The 17,540-nt window shown below is 40.7% G+C and overlaps 1 protein-coding gene across 1 annotated transcript in view; it reads left to right on the forward strand.

The window, feature by feature from the left end:
* The window catches only part of AFF4 (AF4/FMR2 family member 4), a 91,573-nt gene extending 74,576 nt beyond the window's left edge, over positions 1-16,997 (forward strand). The window contains exons 14-21 of the mRNA XM_045828871.1: positions 2,302-2,396; positions 3,015-3,078; positions 3,196-3,332; positions 4,152-4,223; positions 5,371-5,464; positions 6,509-6,552; positions 7,780-8,000; positions 11,281-16,997. Coding sequence (XP_045684827.1) covers positions 2,302-2,396; positions 3,015-3,078; positions 3,196-3,332; positions 4,152-4,223; positions 5,371-5,464; positions 6,509-6,552; positions 7,780-8,000; positions 11,281-11,408 — 855 coding nt within the window. The 3' untranslated portion in view covers positions 11,409-16,997. The remainder of the gene's footprint in view (positions 1-2,301; positions 2,397-3,014; positions 3,079-3,195; positions 3,333-4,151; positions 4,224-5,370; positions 5,465-6,508; positions 6,553-7,779; positions 8,001-11,280) is intronic.
* The last annotated feature ends 543 nt before the right edge of the window (positions 16,998-17,540 follow it).

The following is a 17,540-nucleotide window of genomic DNA, read 5'->3' on the forward strand; positions in this document are numbered from 1 at the left end:
TTGGCATATAGCTATTTATTGTAGTGTTTTACTATGCTTTTGATATCTACAACATTTCTACTTATATTCCTCATATTCTTAATATTAGCTGTGTGCCTTCTGTTTCTTTATCATTCTCATTGGAAGCTTAATCATTTTGCTTGTCTTTTTGAAAAAATAGCCTTTGTTTTTGTTAATTCTCTGTAGTTTATTCTGTTTTCTATTTTGTTAATTAATATTCTTTATAATTTCCTTTTTCATTCTTTTTGTTTTGCTGTTCTGTTTCCTAACTTTTAGAGATGGATACCTCAATTTTTAAATTAATTTTAAGCCTTTTTTCTTTCTCTACTAAATACAGATTATATAGTTCCCTCTAAATACTACTTTAGCTGCATTGCACACAGTTTGGAACATAATGTTTTTATAACTCAGTTTAAAATGTTTTCTAATTTCCATTTTCACTTCATCTTTGACCAACAAGTTATTTAAAAGTGTGTTACTCAGTTTCCAAACATACAGAGAATTTTCTAGTTATCTCTTGGTTAGTCTCTCTACCTTCGTGGTGTTGCAGCTAGAGGGTGGTCTGCTTGGCAGTAAGCTTAAAATTTGCTAAGATGTGCTTTATTCTTATAAAGCATATGGGAGGTTTTTTAAATATCCTATATTTGTTTGAATAGAATGTGTATTCTACAGTACACTTCATTGGGGACAGGACTCTATAAAACTCAATTAGATTAATCATGCCTTCAAACCTTCTTTGTGCTGACTGACATTTGGTCAGTTCTGTTGTTATTTACTGGGAGAAGTGTGTTTCACTCTCCTGTTATTTCCACAAGTATAAAAAATTTTTTTTGTAGTTCTATAATTTTTTACATTGAGATATACTTTATATGTAACATGTCAGCTTCAGGTGTACAACATAATGATTTGATATAGGTATATTGTTGAAGTACTGTAATCACCACAATAAGTCTAGTTAACATCCATTACCACACAGTGATTTCATATTTCAGACATAAAATTTTTATATTATAAAGTCTATTGAAATATCTGGAAATTTTTTTTATTTTTCAGAAATTTCAGTTTTCCTTCAGTAGAGCTAAAGTTAGGCACTGTGAATCTAGAAGCTGTCCTGGTAATGGTACATTGCAATGTGATAATCAGGAAGCCATTGCATAAACGTGCAAACTTGACCATGAAGAGCTTGGAATTTTGTCAGATCTCAGGACTTTTATTTTCATTCCTTGAAGTAATCTGTAATGAGTGGAACTGAAAAGCTCATCATATAAGAAAAGAAAGAAAATGGTTACATGATTCCTTTTAAGTAGATTTTAAGCACCAGTAGTGAAATTATTTATTACTGGGTTTTCTGACGTTGAAACATTCATGCATTTGTAGGGGATAGTCTACTTATTTAGGACGCTTTATTACGGAAAGTGTACATTCATTCTATTAAAGACAGGACTAAGGGCTAGATGGGGAAGCAGTCAGCCCTGGCCCACGGGGCTGTGTTGATAGAAGGCAGAATAAAGTTTAAGAAAATGGCTAGCCCCTTGAAATCTGACAGATCTGGACTTAAAACCCACATTCTAGGAATGCCACTTAAAAGTTGTTTGAACTCGGGACAAGTTACTTAGCCTCCTTGAGCCTGCTTTTTATTCTGTCCTCCTAGCAGTGTGTATTTCATGGGGTTGTTGAAGGGGTGGTGACTGTGCTAAGTAGTTAGCTCACTTAGTGCCTGGTGAGTAGTAAGTAAGCACATAGTAAATGTTAGATATTATTGTTACTGTTTTTATTGGTCAGTAATTACAGTAAATTTTGTCTTAAGTAATGCTGTTATTTTGATGTTAGGTTTATGTCTTCATGTTTTTTTTTAAAAGATTTTATTTATTTATTTTTAGAGAGAGGGGAAGGGAGGGAGAAAGAGAGGGAGAAAAACATTGATTAATTGCCTCTCGCATGAGCCCCAACCAGGGACTGGCCTACAATCCAGGCATGTGCCCTGATGGGGAATCAAACAGGTGACCTTCCACTTTGCAGGATGACACCCACCGTGTATTATGTTTCAGTAAGTGCCTCAGTCACTGCTGGACACACAGGAGACCCCTAATGTTAGAATGAAAATTTTTTATTATGGATTTGAATTTGAAATGGATTCAGTCTATAAAAAACATGTGTATAATCTGAAATTTAAAAATTTCATAACAAGGAAATTAATTACTGAAATAAATGGACTTTTGTTTTACCAGTGGCTCAGGAAATATTTTTAGTTTAATTTTAACCTCCTTACAACTTTAAACATATATATATTTTTTTGGTCAGGAAAAGGCTTCAAATAGCTCCTCTAACTGTCCTACATCTGCACCAGCCCCTGATGTTCCTAAGCCTCGGAGAACAAAGCTCGCCTTTGACGACAGGTGAGGTTAACAAGGTTTTTATGCATTCAAGAAATCGTACCAGTCAGCATATAAAAAGGTCATTTTAATTTCTGTCAGTTGCTAGAAGAATTCATACTTGCCTTGTAATTTACAGAACAATCAGATTTTAATTTAAAGGCACCCACTAGCCCCGAGTGTTACTCCTTTGACCAAACTCCACAGCTCCTGTTGGGGGCGTGAGTGGCATGTCTCCCGTAGAACCCCACTGCTGCTGCTGGCACCACTGAAAATTGGGGCTTCCGTAACTGTGTGAGAGTAATGTCGGCTTGCCCTCTGTTTTGATAAAAGATTATTTCTCCTATTTAAGCTTTTATTTACTCTAAATTTCTCATCTTGGGTAAGTTAATATTTAATACTAGGGCCCTTGATTTCTGTTTCCTAATAGAAAAATGTTGTCATGACTTGGCCAAAAAATATTTATGCTCTTAACCCAATGTAAACATTGATCAGAAAAAAACGGAATCAAATGTCTTAGTAATGGCTTGTTTTCTTTACTTGAAGACATGAAAACTGAGGGATGCTAGAGACTAAAATGAACTAGTGTCATTTTATGAAAAATATTTACCACATTATTTAAAATAAAAATTTGCATTGCAGAAATTACTCAGCAGACCATTATCTACAAGAAGCAAAAAAGCTAAAGCACAATGCAGATGCATTGGTATGTAAACATTCTCTTCACCTTTCCGTATTCCATCAGATTAACCAAGTCTTCACTGGTGTTTGTTCCCCTGCCGTATCAGTGCAGCCCTCATTGCCTCTTTTCTCCTTTCTCCAGTCCGACAGGTTTGAGAAAGCTGTATACTACCTTGATGCTGTGGTGTCTTTCATTGAATGTGGGAATGCGTTAGAGAAAAATGCTCAGGAATCCAAATCCCCATTTCCCATGTATTCAGAGACGGTGGAGCTCATTAAGTAAGTGGGGAAACTTTTCACAGTGTTGTCAGTACTGTTTCTCTGGTCTGCCTATCTGGGAAGGGGCTGATATAACTAAACAGTCATGCACCGTGTAACAACGTTTTGGTCAACGACAGATCACATGTATGATGCTCCCGCAAGATTATAGTGGAACTGAGAAATTTCAGTCTCCTGGTAGAGTGGGTCCATGGCAGTGTCCTGGTGCAGAGCTTTGTTTGTAGTGTTGCTGGTGTAACCCGACTTTACTGCCTGTCTCATGCAGTTACATACAGTACAGAACACTTGGTTTATGTGTTGACTGTGCTTCTTACCATTATCTTAAAACGTACTCTTCTTACTCAACACAAAAGATGTTCATTGTAAAACAGTCTGCCTCATTACACAGGCAGCTGCTTCACACATCTCGTATTCACTCCTCTCAACTGCATCGTTTGCTCTTGCACTTGATTTGCCCTCGTGTTGTTTTGTACAGTAGCATGTAGGCCTGTGCCTGGGAGCTGGAGGCTGGAGGCTGTGTCATCTAGCCTAGGTCTGTGCTGGGCTGTACCATCTAGGTTTGTGTGAACGCCTGCTAGATGTTCACACAGTGCTGAAATTGCCTGATGACCTGGACGTGTCCCTGTCATTAAGCAACATGACTGTGTGTAATAGAGCTAAAGAGAATGCTTTACCTTTATTGTGTTTGCATAGGGAGAACTCGGTATGTCAGCAGGTATTTTTGTCTTTATGTAGGTTAGATTCTAGTGGTTTAAGGATTAAGGAAGAAGATCAAGTTGAAATACTTTGTGTCATTTGTTTGTTACTTTTAACTCGCAGATACACAATGAAGCTAAAGAATTACTTAGCACCAGATGCCACAGCTGCAGATAAAAGACTCACAGTACTTTGGTAAGTATTGTGTATTCTCATCTCTCCTAAATGATAGGTACTTCCATCATAAATCGTTCTGTGTATGTGCTTCTGAAAGTTATCCTTGAATCAACATACCACGCCCCATGTGTAAAATCTGTTCTTGATGGGTAAAGTAGAAAATAACTTGAAATTCCTACTGAAACGTTTTAATAGTTGACAGTCTTTGATTCATTGTCCTCTTGACAAAAGCCTTGGTAGGGTGGAATTAATAAGAACTCTGCATTGTCTCAATGGTCACTTTTCTGGGCTCTTCTTTCGGTGTCCTCTCTCACCATTCACATACACAAGTATGCCTTTCCTTGGGAGCAAACGTTTGGCTTGCTCAGAATGAAAAATGTAATTGGTTTGCTTGTGTTCTGGGAAGATGCAACAGTTCCTCGTTAGAGGTATTCACTGTACCTGGCACCGTGTTTAACAGCTGGGAGTGCCCCGTGGGTAAAACTGGGATGGTCCTATTTGTCGTAGAGTCTAGTGTCTAACGCGGGGAGACGGAAATTAATCAGACGATCACAAGTATTAGGTAAGCAGTGAGAAAGGAAAGTATGTGTAACTGTAAGAGTCGAGTGTAGGAGACCTAGTCTTTAGGTAGAGGGGATACGCACAGAGGCTGGGCCATGCAGCGAAGCTGGAAACTGGAGGAACCATAGAAGGCCAGTGGGATGGGACGGTGACTGAAGAGTTAGGCAGTGACAGGGCCTTTGAAAGTCATGTTAAAGCCCATATATATTACCTCACAGTTGTAATATTTATAGTTCAGTCTACTAGTTTTTGTTTAATTTCAGATTACTTATCATTTGATCTAGAGTCTGCCCCTCAGCGATTTTTTTTTTTTTAATGCATATGTTGCAATTCCATGTTGGGTCCTGTGGGTGAGGCTTTAATTTTTGAGTGTCAACAAATAGGAGGCTAGTCCTGGGTCTCTTTCCCTTCTTTCCACCCCTAGGGTGTATGCCACAGTAAGAACACAGCTTTTGGTTTGGCCCAAGAGTTAGAGTCGTTGCCCTTGTGCCTGGGTCTGCTCACAGGAGCCAGCTCTGCACTCTTGAGCGATGCAGAGGTGGTCTGTGCAGGTGAGGCCAGAGTGTGTTGTCCTGTCAATAAGCTGCCCTTTCTTGTTGACCAGCCTGAGATGCCAGTCGTTGCTGTACCTGAGGCTGTTCAAGCTGAAGAAGGAAAATGCTCTAAAGTACTCGAAGACACTGACAGAGCACCTGAAGGTAAGTGTGCCGAGGAGGAAGGTCGGTTTGCTAGGAGACAGATTTGTAAAGTCTTCTGTCCCCTCCCCAAAAGTGCCCTCATGTTTCACATGCCACGGCGGGAGCAGGGCAGGGGGAGCTGCTGTTTGGGAACTTCCCAGTAAGTTTGAGGTTTCCTTGTAAGTTTTCAAATGCACATATATATCCGATTCTAGAACCTGTGCAGCCATATTCAGCAGGGCTTAACGTTCACTAGGTGTAGGCCATCTTTATCATGAAGCCTAACTTACACTTTTAAAGTGGTCTTTTGTATTCACTCCCTTCTTTCCTTAGACTTACTGTAGTTTTCTAAAATGTGTATGATTTTTTCCTTTAATAGCAACACATAAATCTTCCTCAAATCCTGCCCTGATTATGATTTGGAACCCATCAGTAGCTTATTATTGCCTGGAGGGTCAAGTCCAAGCTTCCTATCCTGACCTGCAAGGTCCTCGGTGTCTCTTGTTCATCTAAACCTGTGCTCCAGGGAAACTCAGCAGGTCACATACATTCTCTTCTCTGCAGCCTTCGCACGGGGTGGGGCTTCCCTCTCCCCTCCTCTTCACTGGCCTGAGGATTACTGATTCTTCATGCCTCACTGAAGTCTTCTAGAACACCCCAGCTCTTTTTTTTTTTTTTAAGATTTTATTTATTTATTTTTAGAGAGAAGGAAGGGAGGGAGAAAGAGAGGGAGAGAAACATCAATGTATGGTTGCCTCTCACGTGCCCCCACTGGGGACCTGGCCCGCAACCCAGGCACATGCCCCGACTGGGAATCGAACCGGTGATCCCTTGGTTCGTAGCCCATGCTCAATCCAGTGAGCTGCACTAGCCAGGGCTAGAACACCCCAGCTCTTACACAGAACTTACTTCGACTGCATATTTACAAACATACTTTGTTTTTTTTTTAATTTACAAGGCATCTTAAGATCAGTTCTGGCCCAGTGCTTTTGAACATATTTAGTACTTTATAAGTAGTGTTTTTTCTAAAAAAATTTTGTTAAGTACATTTTATTTTCTCCACAGAATTCTTACAATAATTCTCAAGCACCATCACCTGGTTTGGGAAGGTAGGTCAATTTTAGTCTATAGAATATTATTTGGGACAAGTTGTTTATTTTTATGCAGAATGGAATGGGTAGGGTCTAATTTCCAAAAATGGTAAGATGAGACAACCTTTTAAAAAATTGGTAAGATGGTTAAAAAACCATCTCTAATTAAGTATTTTAAAATATTTTCTCTTTTTTATAACTTGAAATAGGATAACAAACATAATATTGTAAAGATTAGAGAGGAGGGGCCATTTCACCTGCAGAAGTCTGCGTTTCTCACAGCACCTGTACTCTCCTCGCACATCGGCTTCTGTAGTTACTTGGGTTTCAATCACAGTGGGTTTAACTTTACTAAAACCCTGACACATCGGAATTTAATGACAGAGGCCTGGTTGTGGTTTCTCCTCCATCCCTGTGTCACTTTCATACTGCGCTCCTCCCAAAGGGAGGAAAAAGACCACGAAACCTTTTTCTTAAGTTTATGTGTTCAGTTAGTATGTTCCTGGTAATTGGCATTTTGTCTTAGCCCTTATGGGGTTTCTTAACCAAATTTATAGTGCCAAAAGTGCAGATAAAAATATTTTTAACAAATAGCTTCCTCCTCCCAACTTTTGTTTGATTTTTCTTTCTTTTTTTTTTTTTTTAATGGTCTTGGGCATTTCCACAAATTTTCATACTACTGAAATGAACCTGCCAGCTTTCCACATGTGTTTTCTGAGAAACATTTAAGTGAGAGGAGTTTGCAGTTCCCTGAGAAAGCTATGCCTCTCTGCCAGCGCTGGGTAATTTGGTTTAAATTAGGAAAGTACCAGAAACTACGGAATTCAAAATAGGATGTTCCCATCTACCACCCGCATTTTTGTGTGTGCTGAATTGTTAATTCCACCCAACTTTTCACAAAACAATTTGAAAAGTACCTAAATATATACCCATCAAAAGTGTGTTGAGCTGGAAGTGAGACCATCTAATTAAGTCTTTGAACTATGAACATTTTTTTCCCATCTCTTCTTCTGTTGCCATTTATTAAAACAACGAGTGCAGATAAAATGATAATTCACAGTGGTCTTTAATGAGTGAAGTACTTACTTAGAAGAAATTGTACTTCTCTGGGAACCCTTCTAAGTTTAAAAGAATCTTTAAATTTTAAAGACCATCATATGGGCTCTTCCTTAAAGCCCATAGTACATTGATTTCCTCAGGTCTACCATATCCATATGAATAAACGTCCCATTTCTTTGTTTGTAGCAAAGCTGTTGGGATGCCTTCCCCTGTTTCTCCAAAGTTGTCACCAGGCAATTCAGGAAATTACTCTTCGGGGGCCAGTAGCAGTTCAGCAAGTGGTTCTTCAGTGACCATTCCACACAGGATCCACCAGATGGCAGCCAGCTATGTGCAGGTTACATCCAACTTCCTCTACGCCACAGAGATCTGGGACCAAGCGGAGCAGCTTTCCAAAGAACAAAAAGGTAGGATGTGCTCTGGAGAAACTTTGAGGGTGGGGTTGTTAGAAGGACGTTTCGTGTTTTTGTTTTAAGTAAGCTCCTAGTCTGCATTTTTAGTTTATTTTCTATTCTAGAATTAGTTATAATCAGTTTGCTGATTTCTGGTGCTTAGCAGTCACACTGAATGGTCTGCATTTGGTCAGACATTCACTATAGTCTTGACACAAACTAAACTAAAAATAGTTTTTGGTCTAAAACAAATATGCCTTTGTTCTGGTATATTAAATGCAGCTCATACTATAAAAGTAATAAAATACATGTTCTGTTCTAGGGTGATTAACAGTAAGATTGGCTGTAGGCATAGGATCACATCCAGAAATCTTATACATATGAGATATCATAAGAATGCACGTTCATACTGAATTTTTAGGTATATTGAAAGAGATTTATGTGATAAGAGACTACAAAATGAATTGATTTCTAGCGTTTAAAAAATATATTTTTTACTGATTTTAGAAAGAGGAAGGGGGAGGGAGAGACAGAAACATGGATTTGTTGTTCCGCTTATTCATGTATCATTGGTTGATTCTTGTGTGCGCCTTGACTGGGGATTGAACCTACAGCCTTGGCATGTCTGGATGACACTCTGACCAGCTGAGCTACTGGCCAAACTCTTAACATTTTTTAATATTAGATCATTTGAAACTTTGCACTTTAAGTTTGTTATTTCCCAAATTAAGAACAGTGTGAATTATAAAGTATTTAAAGACCTTGCAGAGAAGTTCTGTATAAATACTTATTTCAGTGGATGTTATTAGCGTGTGTGTGTGTGTGTGTGACATCTGTTCACGTAGATCCTTTGTAGAGAAACACTAAAGTAGTCAGTCAGGTGTTCTTTTGGCACAGGGTACGTTTGATTACCAGATGATCAGATCAAAATGAAGGATTCCTATTTCTAAAGTCAGTAGTGGTGAAAAAAGTTGGAAGAGGAACTTCAACATTTAACATGAAGTTGTGTTTTTAAAACTTACTTTGTTTTTAATATTTTAAATATTGTCAGTATTGCTCAGAAACCATCACAAATCTGAAATTCTTCTTTAGTCACTGCTACTTTACTTTTCATTCTTCTCCCTAATTCAACTTTTGTAGCCTCTCCTCCCCTCTCCTCTCCCTATTGCTCTGCCCTCTCCTGTCCCCAGTCTCCTCCCCTCCCCTCTCCTTTCCTTTTTCTCCTTTTTGTATGACAGTTTTTCAACATTGACCAAAGGAAACAGTGATATAATGAGCCCCTGTACCTTTCGCTCAGCTTCAGCTTCACTAACACAACATTTTGCTAATCACGTTCCATCTCCCCACCCCCACCCCCCATTCTTTTCTCCTGGAGTATTTTAAAGCAAATACCAAATCATGACATTCTGCCTGAATACTTTAATATGCATCTTTAAGTGATAAACTTTCCTCCCTCCCTCCTTCCCTCCCTCCAGGACATGCTTACTGATTTTAGAGAGAGGGCAAGGGAGGGAGAGAGGGAGGGAACCATCAGTGTGAGAAACATCCATCAGTTGTGTTTCCTGCACACCCCCACTGGAGATTGAACCCACAATCAAGGCTTGTGCCCTGACCAGGGATTGAACCTGCAACCTTTTGGTTCATGGGACAACACTCTGACCAACTGAGCAGCACTGGCCAGGGCAGATGATAGATTTTTCAAAAACATGGTCACTATGGCTTTATCACAGCTACCCAAATTAACAGTAATTTTTTTATACCCTCTTATACCTCGTCCACCGTGAGACTCCTCCACTGTTCAGACATACCCCCTTTTAACAGTTGATTCGGTTTAGACAGGATCTGAACACTCACTGATCAGTCTCTTAAGCATCTTCCCCCTCCCACTTTTTTCGTGGCTGTGCCATTGATGGTCAGGGAGAAACTGGGCCATAGACTGGCGTTTCTGCGTTTGACTGCTTATTTCTCGTGGTGTCATCTAGCTTGCTTTTCTCTGTCCTCTTTATTTCCTTCACACTGCGAGTTACATCTTAAGGCATGATTAGACTCAGGTTTATTGTTTTAGATAAGAACGTTTCGTAGGTAGCGCTCTAGATTTTGTGTTACATAATAGTATAAGGCATGCAGTGGTTACCTCTTTTTCAGTGATAATAAAGTCTAACCATTGATTCACTTCCATGGTGTCAGCCTGACTCAGTTTGATGTAAGATTCCCTATTAAACTTGAATGTATGCTTTAGCATACATGGATGATCATTACCTATATTTATTATTCCATTAGGAAATAGAAAATGCATCAAGAATTTTATATTTTTGTATTCCTTCTACATTAATTAGCTGGCATTCTATAAAGAAGACCCCTTTCTTCTCAACTGTTTGATTACTTCTCACCTTATTTGAGTGGGCCAGTCTGTATCATGACAGTGACCCCTTTTTGTGTGTCAACTCTCCATATTGTCTGAGATCTGCGTCCCTCTGTCTTCTCCCAACATTGCATTGGGATCAGATGTTCGGGTACTATTCCCCCCCCCCACACACACACCTACCTCATGTGCAACTCAGCCTGTATTTGTTTGCATGGGGAGAATCCTTGTACTTCCATCCCTTATATATTTTTTAAAGATTTTATTTATTTCTAGAGAGGGAAGGGTGGGGGGAGAGAGAGAGAGAGGGAGGAAGAGAAATGTCAATGTGTGGTTGCTGGGGGCTGTGGCCTGCAACCCAGGCATGTACCCTGACTGGGAATCAAGCCTGCGACACTTTGGTTCGCAGCCCGCGCTCAATCCACTGAGCTATGCCAGCCAGGGCTCATCCCTTATATTTTTAAGCTGTTGTCTGAAACGTGGGACTGGCCAGTGGTGCAGGGCATGTGACTGGAGCCGAAAGGCCAAACACAGGCTGCTGTGAGAGTCTGACCTCACAGGGCTGACACGGGGAAACGTGCGGCTCACACGAAAACAGGGCACCAGGGAGGTTTTGAGTAATAATGTGCTGTAGCCTAGGTCTCCATTTTAATAATGTTTACTGCATATTAACAGTTTATAATTTCCATCAGCAGAGTTCTGCTTCTATGTATAACACTTCATTCCTGATCATGTAGCTCATTTAAAATGTTTTGTGACTTAAGGAAAAAATGTAACTTTAGAGACTCCGTTCTAAGATATGGACAGTTACTTTAGTGTAAGAGGGTGTGTTTTCTGACTGCACATGAATACATTTCATAGTCTAGACTAAAAATTTTAAAGCAGTGATTCCACAAGAGTACACATCATTTAACAAATGTTTTGGTTTTCTAGAATTCTTTGCTGAACTGGACAAAGTGATGGGCCCTCTCGTCTTCAACGCGAGCATCATGACCGACCTGGTGCGCTACACCCGGCAGGGGCTGCATTGGCTACGCCAGGACGCCAAGCTGGTGTCCTGAACTGAACACGTTCTTGTTGCCTCTGATTTTCTCCACAACACTGTGTTCCATCACGAAGGAAAACTGCCACACATGCCACCCCATCGACGCTCAGACTGAGGAGTGGCGTCCTCCTCCCCGTCCACGCGTTCTTGGTTTTTATAGCCCGGAGCCGGCGTGTCCACTGGCCCCTTCGGTCGTCCCTGTGTGAGAAATTGTGTGAATGCTTTTAAATCTGCAGCGTGTTGATCGGATGGTTTCAGTGAGCTGTAATAAGATGGAAATCCAGTTGCGATTCATAACTAATCCATTGAAAATCTATTTATTTTAATTTTGTTTAAGTTCCCACATTGGGGCTAGTTTAAAACTTGGTTATTTCTGCCTATAAATTTATCCTGTTAAATATTTAGCATAAATTTAATGTAGGCATTTTTTATTTATGTACTTTGGGAGTTTTGTTACCTTACCATACCTTCTTTGGTAGCTCTTCAAAGAGTCATAGTTGTTGGTTCATCTAAAATATGGACGCGTTCTTTCTATACCTACTACCTGAGGATATTTCAAATCTTAACTACAATTTTATTAATGCAGAATTTATACTTAGTATTAAGGATATTCTTCTATATGTGAAAATCACTTAAATAGGAGACAACAGCATTCTTCATGGGTGTAAAACGAAACCTGTCGGGTTTGGTGTGCATTATTCCTGGAACTGTGAATGTGTGTTAATAACACTAACAATCACAAGGTGACTACAACGTGCATTTAATGCATTACAGAAGAGGGCAGGCAGACCTTCTAGGAGAAGCATATATGAAGGGTTTCATAAAAGGACAATCTCGAAATTTATGGATTTTACTAAAACCATGTGTTCTTTTTTGTTGCTAATTATTTGACACTTGATTGGAACAAAGGATGAGCAGACTTGAAAGTTGCTGCCTATACCTTTTCCACTGATGATGTTTAAAGGGTAAAATCTCTCTTCAGAATTCTTGTTTCAAAAATCTTCTTCCACACTCTGATGGGGGCAGGCAGTGACTGGGACAGGAGTGAGCTGGAGCGCAGGTGTGTGTGTGTGTGTGTGTGTGTGTGTGTGTGTGTGTTCTACAACCTGAGAGTTCTGATTCCTGATGTAGAGGTGATGAGCCTCTCCTTTTAGACCTGTTTTGTAACTAGTCCCTTTGTATTATGAAGGCCCTCATCAGTGGTACCTGTTTCTGATAGGATCAGAAAATTCACACTAGAAAAGTACCTAACTTGGTTCAATGGGAACTCTCTTGGGAAGGGGTGGGGAGTCAGGGGTGTTGCTTAAAAAGCCAGCTCTGTAAGAGTTGTATATTCAAGTACCTTTTCCCTAAGGTGCATATAGGAGTCAAAGGTGAGAAATATGTCCTCTATCTTGTTTCTAGTGCCCCTATCATGTCTGGTGTGCCTTATGAATCTTACCTTTCAGCGAAGACTCCGGACTGTTTACAGGTGAAGTCTCACACTAGGACCAGAGCCCACACACGTGCGGCTGGTCTTCTGCAGTGACAATGTTAGATTCTCTCCCCTTTCAGACTCTTCCTGTAGGGCTGCTTAAAGATTAATTCTTTCAGAAAAGCTGATGTTTTGGTACATGACTTAGTCTGACCTATTGAATAATGCTGCTTCAAAAAATAGTTTGTCCTTCTCCCCATTCCAAAATGAATCCCTCCAATCAGAAAAAAAGGATTATCCTGCTATTTACAGATGATTGCTAAGGCTTGAGATGGAAAAGAAGGGATAGAAAAGTCCCCAAACCCAGCTGGTGCAGTGGACTCTCTGTGTTAGTCTCTTTTACACTTCCTCTGAAGCTGGAGACCTTCCATCGTCCTGTGGCCTCCTGTTTATAGAGCTTTTTAACTGCTCTGGACCTCAAGTTGTTTTTGTGTATCATTCAAGGATAGTTACCAAGTACATTGACCTTATTTCCCTTTGAGAAATAGCCTCAGATATCTTTCCAACTTAATCTTTGTGTGTTTTAGGAACAGTTTTCCTTATGAGAACAACTGCTCAGTGGCCGCGGTAGTCATTCAGGAAGAAACCCGCCACTGTTGGCCCGTGGACGTGTGCCCTGGCCTTCTCTGACCCCTCTGACCCCGGCTCCCTCTTCCGCAGTGATGTCCTAGAGAAGGGAAGAGTGTCCTGAGCGTTAGACAGTCCGCAGCACAGCCTCCAGGTGCCCTGTGTCCCAGTGTGCCCTGGTCCCTCGTGTGTCCTGAGAGGCAGCAGGAAAGTGTTCGACGCAACCCTGATGTTCTGTTAAAGCAGAGGTCCCTACATGCTTTATGGTGCTGCTTTAAGATACTCTCTAAAACTGTGTCAATTCTTAGAGAATGAATTTCTCAAGCTGTGGTGGGCTTTTCCCACCAGGTGGTAATGGGCAATGGATCAAAGTCCTATCCTAAATAATTGAGTTTTTAAGGTAATGCATTGTCTGTGGAAACACCACTCCCTCTCCTGAGTCCACCTCGGAAGCTCTGTCTGTGTCTTTATCGGCTCCAGCACATGCTTTGAGCTCCACTGCAGGTGACCCTTCCTCTTCCTCAGTAGGTGTTTCAGTGTTCTCCAGCCATTTACAACTGAATTTGACAAGTGGCTAAAAACTCACTTAGTCTGAGACTTGTACTTAATATATAGCTAACTCTAGAATAGCAGCTCTTTACAAGGCTCTGTCCACTGCTCTGTAGACCACACTTGTGTGCCAGCAGACAGCAGCCCGCACCTCTGGGCACCTCCCAGGCAGCCAAGGAACAGCCTGCAGTAGGGGAAACAGGGGCACTGTGGCCTTGCACCCTGGGCTGGGCTGGGGGGGCTGCCCTCCGGGCCACATGAGCTTCTACAGTCCAGCCCGCACTGGGGAGCATTCAGCCCATTTCTTGCCTCAGTGCCACTTTTTTTGGGGCGAGTAGCCAAGAACTGACTTTAAAAGCAATGAATACTTCCAATAAATGTACGGTTGTAAGTCGCTGAGGAGTGGAGAAGGTTGACCAGCATCAGTTCTCCGGCACAAAAGCATCCAGAGCAGCGTGCGCACATGCCCGCGCTCCGAAGGACACACTTGTGGCATCGTTAGATTCACTGTTGTTTTTAATTGTTGTTTGTTTCCTCTAAAGAAATGTTAATCAGCCAGCTCAGACAGCATCATTTTGTGTTGAGTGACAGAACCCTTGGGAGATGACACCTTTATTGAATGAGCTTGCACAGCGAAGCAAGCACTTACAAAAAGGCACCTGTTCTAAAGGAACGTTCCAGCCCTGGGGGCCGACAGCACTCCGGGGGGGTTCAGAGCAGCTGGCGGGCTCTCCAGCCCGCGGTGCTTGGTGGTGCAGAGGAGAGGCACACCGTGCCTCTGCTGGGTGTGAGGGTATGCAACTCTGGACTTTAAAACTATGTACACATGCTTTATATATATATGTATGTATGTATGTATGAAACATGAAATTAGTTTGTCAAAAATGTGTGTGTTTAGTATTTTAGCTTAGTGCAACTATTTCCACATTATTTATTGAATTGATCTAAGACACTTTCTTGTTGACACCTTGAATCTTAACGTTCAAGGGTGCAATGTGTATTCCTTTTAGATCTTTAAAGCTTAATTACTATGATTTGTAGTAAATTAACTTTTAAAATATATTTGAGCCCTTTTGTAGAATAATAGGGCTCTTACAGGGTGGGAAAGATTTTTATTTTCCAGTTGTTAATTGGACAAAACGGCCTCATGTATTTTGAATTATAGGAGTTTGCTTCTGGGTCTCAGGAACATCTTCTGGGAATGACTGATTTTAGGCAGATTGTGGTGATGTTTTTAAAAACAAAACCTAAGAAAATTGAGAATGGATCTCAAATCTATATATATACTCCTGTAACTCGTGTTCCCTAATTACTTGGAATGTAGACTTCATTTCAATGTCATATATCAGTGTGTTGGAGGCAGACTTTTTTCCAGTAATAAGTAATACTGCACATTTAAGGTTGCCATTCTGTAAGATAACTAGAAGAGCTAAGTATGGAATGATCTAGAATATGTAGTGACAGGAGGCCACATTGGTCATGTTTGTGGCATGTCTTTCTCCTACTCGGCGAAGGAGAAATTTAGTTCAGATCCCCTAAACCCTAGAACAAGACTGGCAAGTGACAGGAAGCAAGTTTTAATAGTTTGTAAAGCAGTTGCTGATTCCATTCAGTTGAACCCTATGGTGAATAAAAGAGAACTTACTGTCTTCAGAAAAGGGAATGGGAAGACTACCTAAGTCTCTTCTTTTTGGTAGAATTTGGGGACAGAATAAGGTGTCAGAGTTAAGTCTAAACCAAGTCGTGTAGATCTTGAAGCATCACAAAATAGTCCACCCAGTCCTCTTGTAGTGAAGATGACTTTTGGGAATGTCAGTAGTGACCTCTCCTTGCCACCATTGCTCAGCTAAGCCTCCACTGCTGTTCTTTAAAAAGAAACAAAAAAGTTCTCTAAATAAGCACGGGGGGGGGCAGGAACTCCCACCCAGAAATTCTAGTAATACTCAGTTTTCACCTCTTCCTGCTTGCACATGGAGCTGCTTTTCAGCTTGTCACCGCTGGAATTTTCTCCCTGCTCTGTTCTTCTCTGGAAGATATGTATCTCTTTGGAAATGCTGCCTTTCAAGTCAATGCCATGATCATCCACACTGTCGAGTTTGTCGTTGCTGTTCAGAAGTGTCCCTATTTTACAACCTTATGCACACCTGGCAAGCCATTGGCGTGAGCATTCAACAGTACTGGGGGCGGGTGGGGGCGGCCGGGGCAGGGCTTACGGATGGATGGATCAGTGCTTGAGCCAGCACCGGCTTTGAGGACCAGACGTGGGGTTGGGAAGCACAGTACGAAAATTTCTGTCTAGCCTCCGTTTTGAATGGTTTTAAGAAATTTTGTATATGGAGGGTGGAGATGCTTATATATTTATTGAAAATCCTTTTATCTTATTTGAAATTAAAGTTATTTGGTGAATAATGGTTTGATATTTGGGGAGGGTTTTGGAGGGGAGGTGGCAACGCCGATAAATTAGAAGCCTCGTTGATTCTGCAGAAAGGTACTGTTAGTGTCCAATTGGATGCCTTTGTTTTGTACATGACCCAGATCTGTGTTTTACATTTCTCTTATCCAGAATATTTAGGCATCTGACATTTTCAACCAAAATTTCAATTATATACTGTGATTTTTATTTGTTGCAATATGTTAAAATTTCAGAGGTACTTTGGGGTCAAAAGCTAGGATTTCTAAGTCAGTATGTGCATTTCACATAATAAAGCTGTTAATGGTGAGCAAAGTATTATATACTAACTAGATTTTTCCACATCTGTATAGTATATTATATGTATTTTGTGGTATTGAGATTATAGAAAGTTTAGAGTGTCAAACATGCGTTTAATGTGTATTTTTAAATAAATTTATGGCAATTAAAATATTTGGAGACAAGGGTATCACATTTCAATTTGTAAAGATCTTTTTAACTCTCCTGTGTCATTAAAGATGCTTTGTATAATGCCAAACCATAGCTGGAGAACTAAGTTTAATAAACATCAAATAGATTTTCTGTATTAAAGTTTATAAGCACTGTCAATGCTCACTCTGCCCTTTTCATGTAATTCCTGTCTTGCGTTTCAGGGCCCAGTGCTACTCTCCCTCCAGAGTCTGGTCCCTCCAGTCTAGGTCTTGCTTTCTGATCCCAGAAAGCCTGCGCTCTGCTGCCCCCTGGTCCTTGCACATAGATCAGGGTTCACCCTGCTCCAAGCAAAAGCTCAGAAAGGTCCTTTTTGCTCCTCTTGGTGCTTGGGCTTTTACTTTTTATTAAACTAGAGTCTCTTCCAGTTCTGCCTTCTGTTCAGTCACAGGCAAACGTGGGCACGTCATCAGGTGGCTAGTGGCAACGTTGCCCGTCTTCGACACCTTACTGAAGAGTTATTTCACAGGGAGTGAAGGGCTGGGATCCAGGGCCACAGCTTATGAACTTGCTGATCACACAGCTATTACTAAACTTAACACCTGTAGCCTGCTGGTGTGGCCTTTATTTCTTGAACAAAAACGTTAACCCTCACTACTTTCATTACTACTCACTGTTAATTTTCAAGATGGAGAAGTAACGTGTTATTATTAGGCAAA

Source organism: Phyllostomus hastatus, unplaced genomic scaffold (genome assembly GCF_019186645.2).
Source record: "Phyllostomus hastatus isolate PE091 unplaced genomic scaffold, TTU_PhHast_1.1 phas_contig_150, whole genome shotgun sequence".
NCBI classification, from domain to species: domain Eukaryota; kingdom Metazoa; phylum Chordata; class Mammalia; order Chiroptera; family Phyllostomidae; genus Phyllostomus; species Phyllostomus hastatus.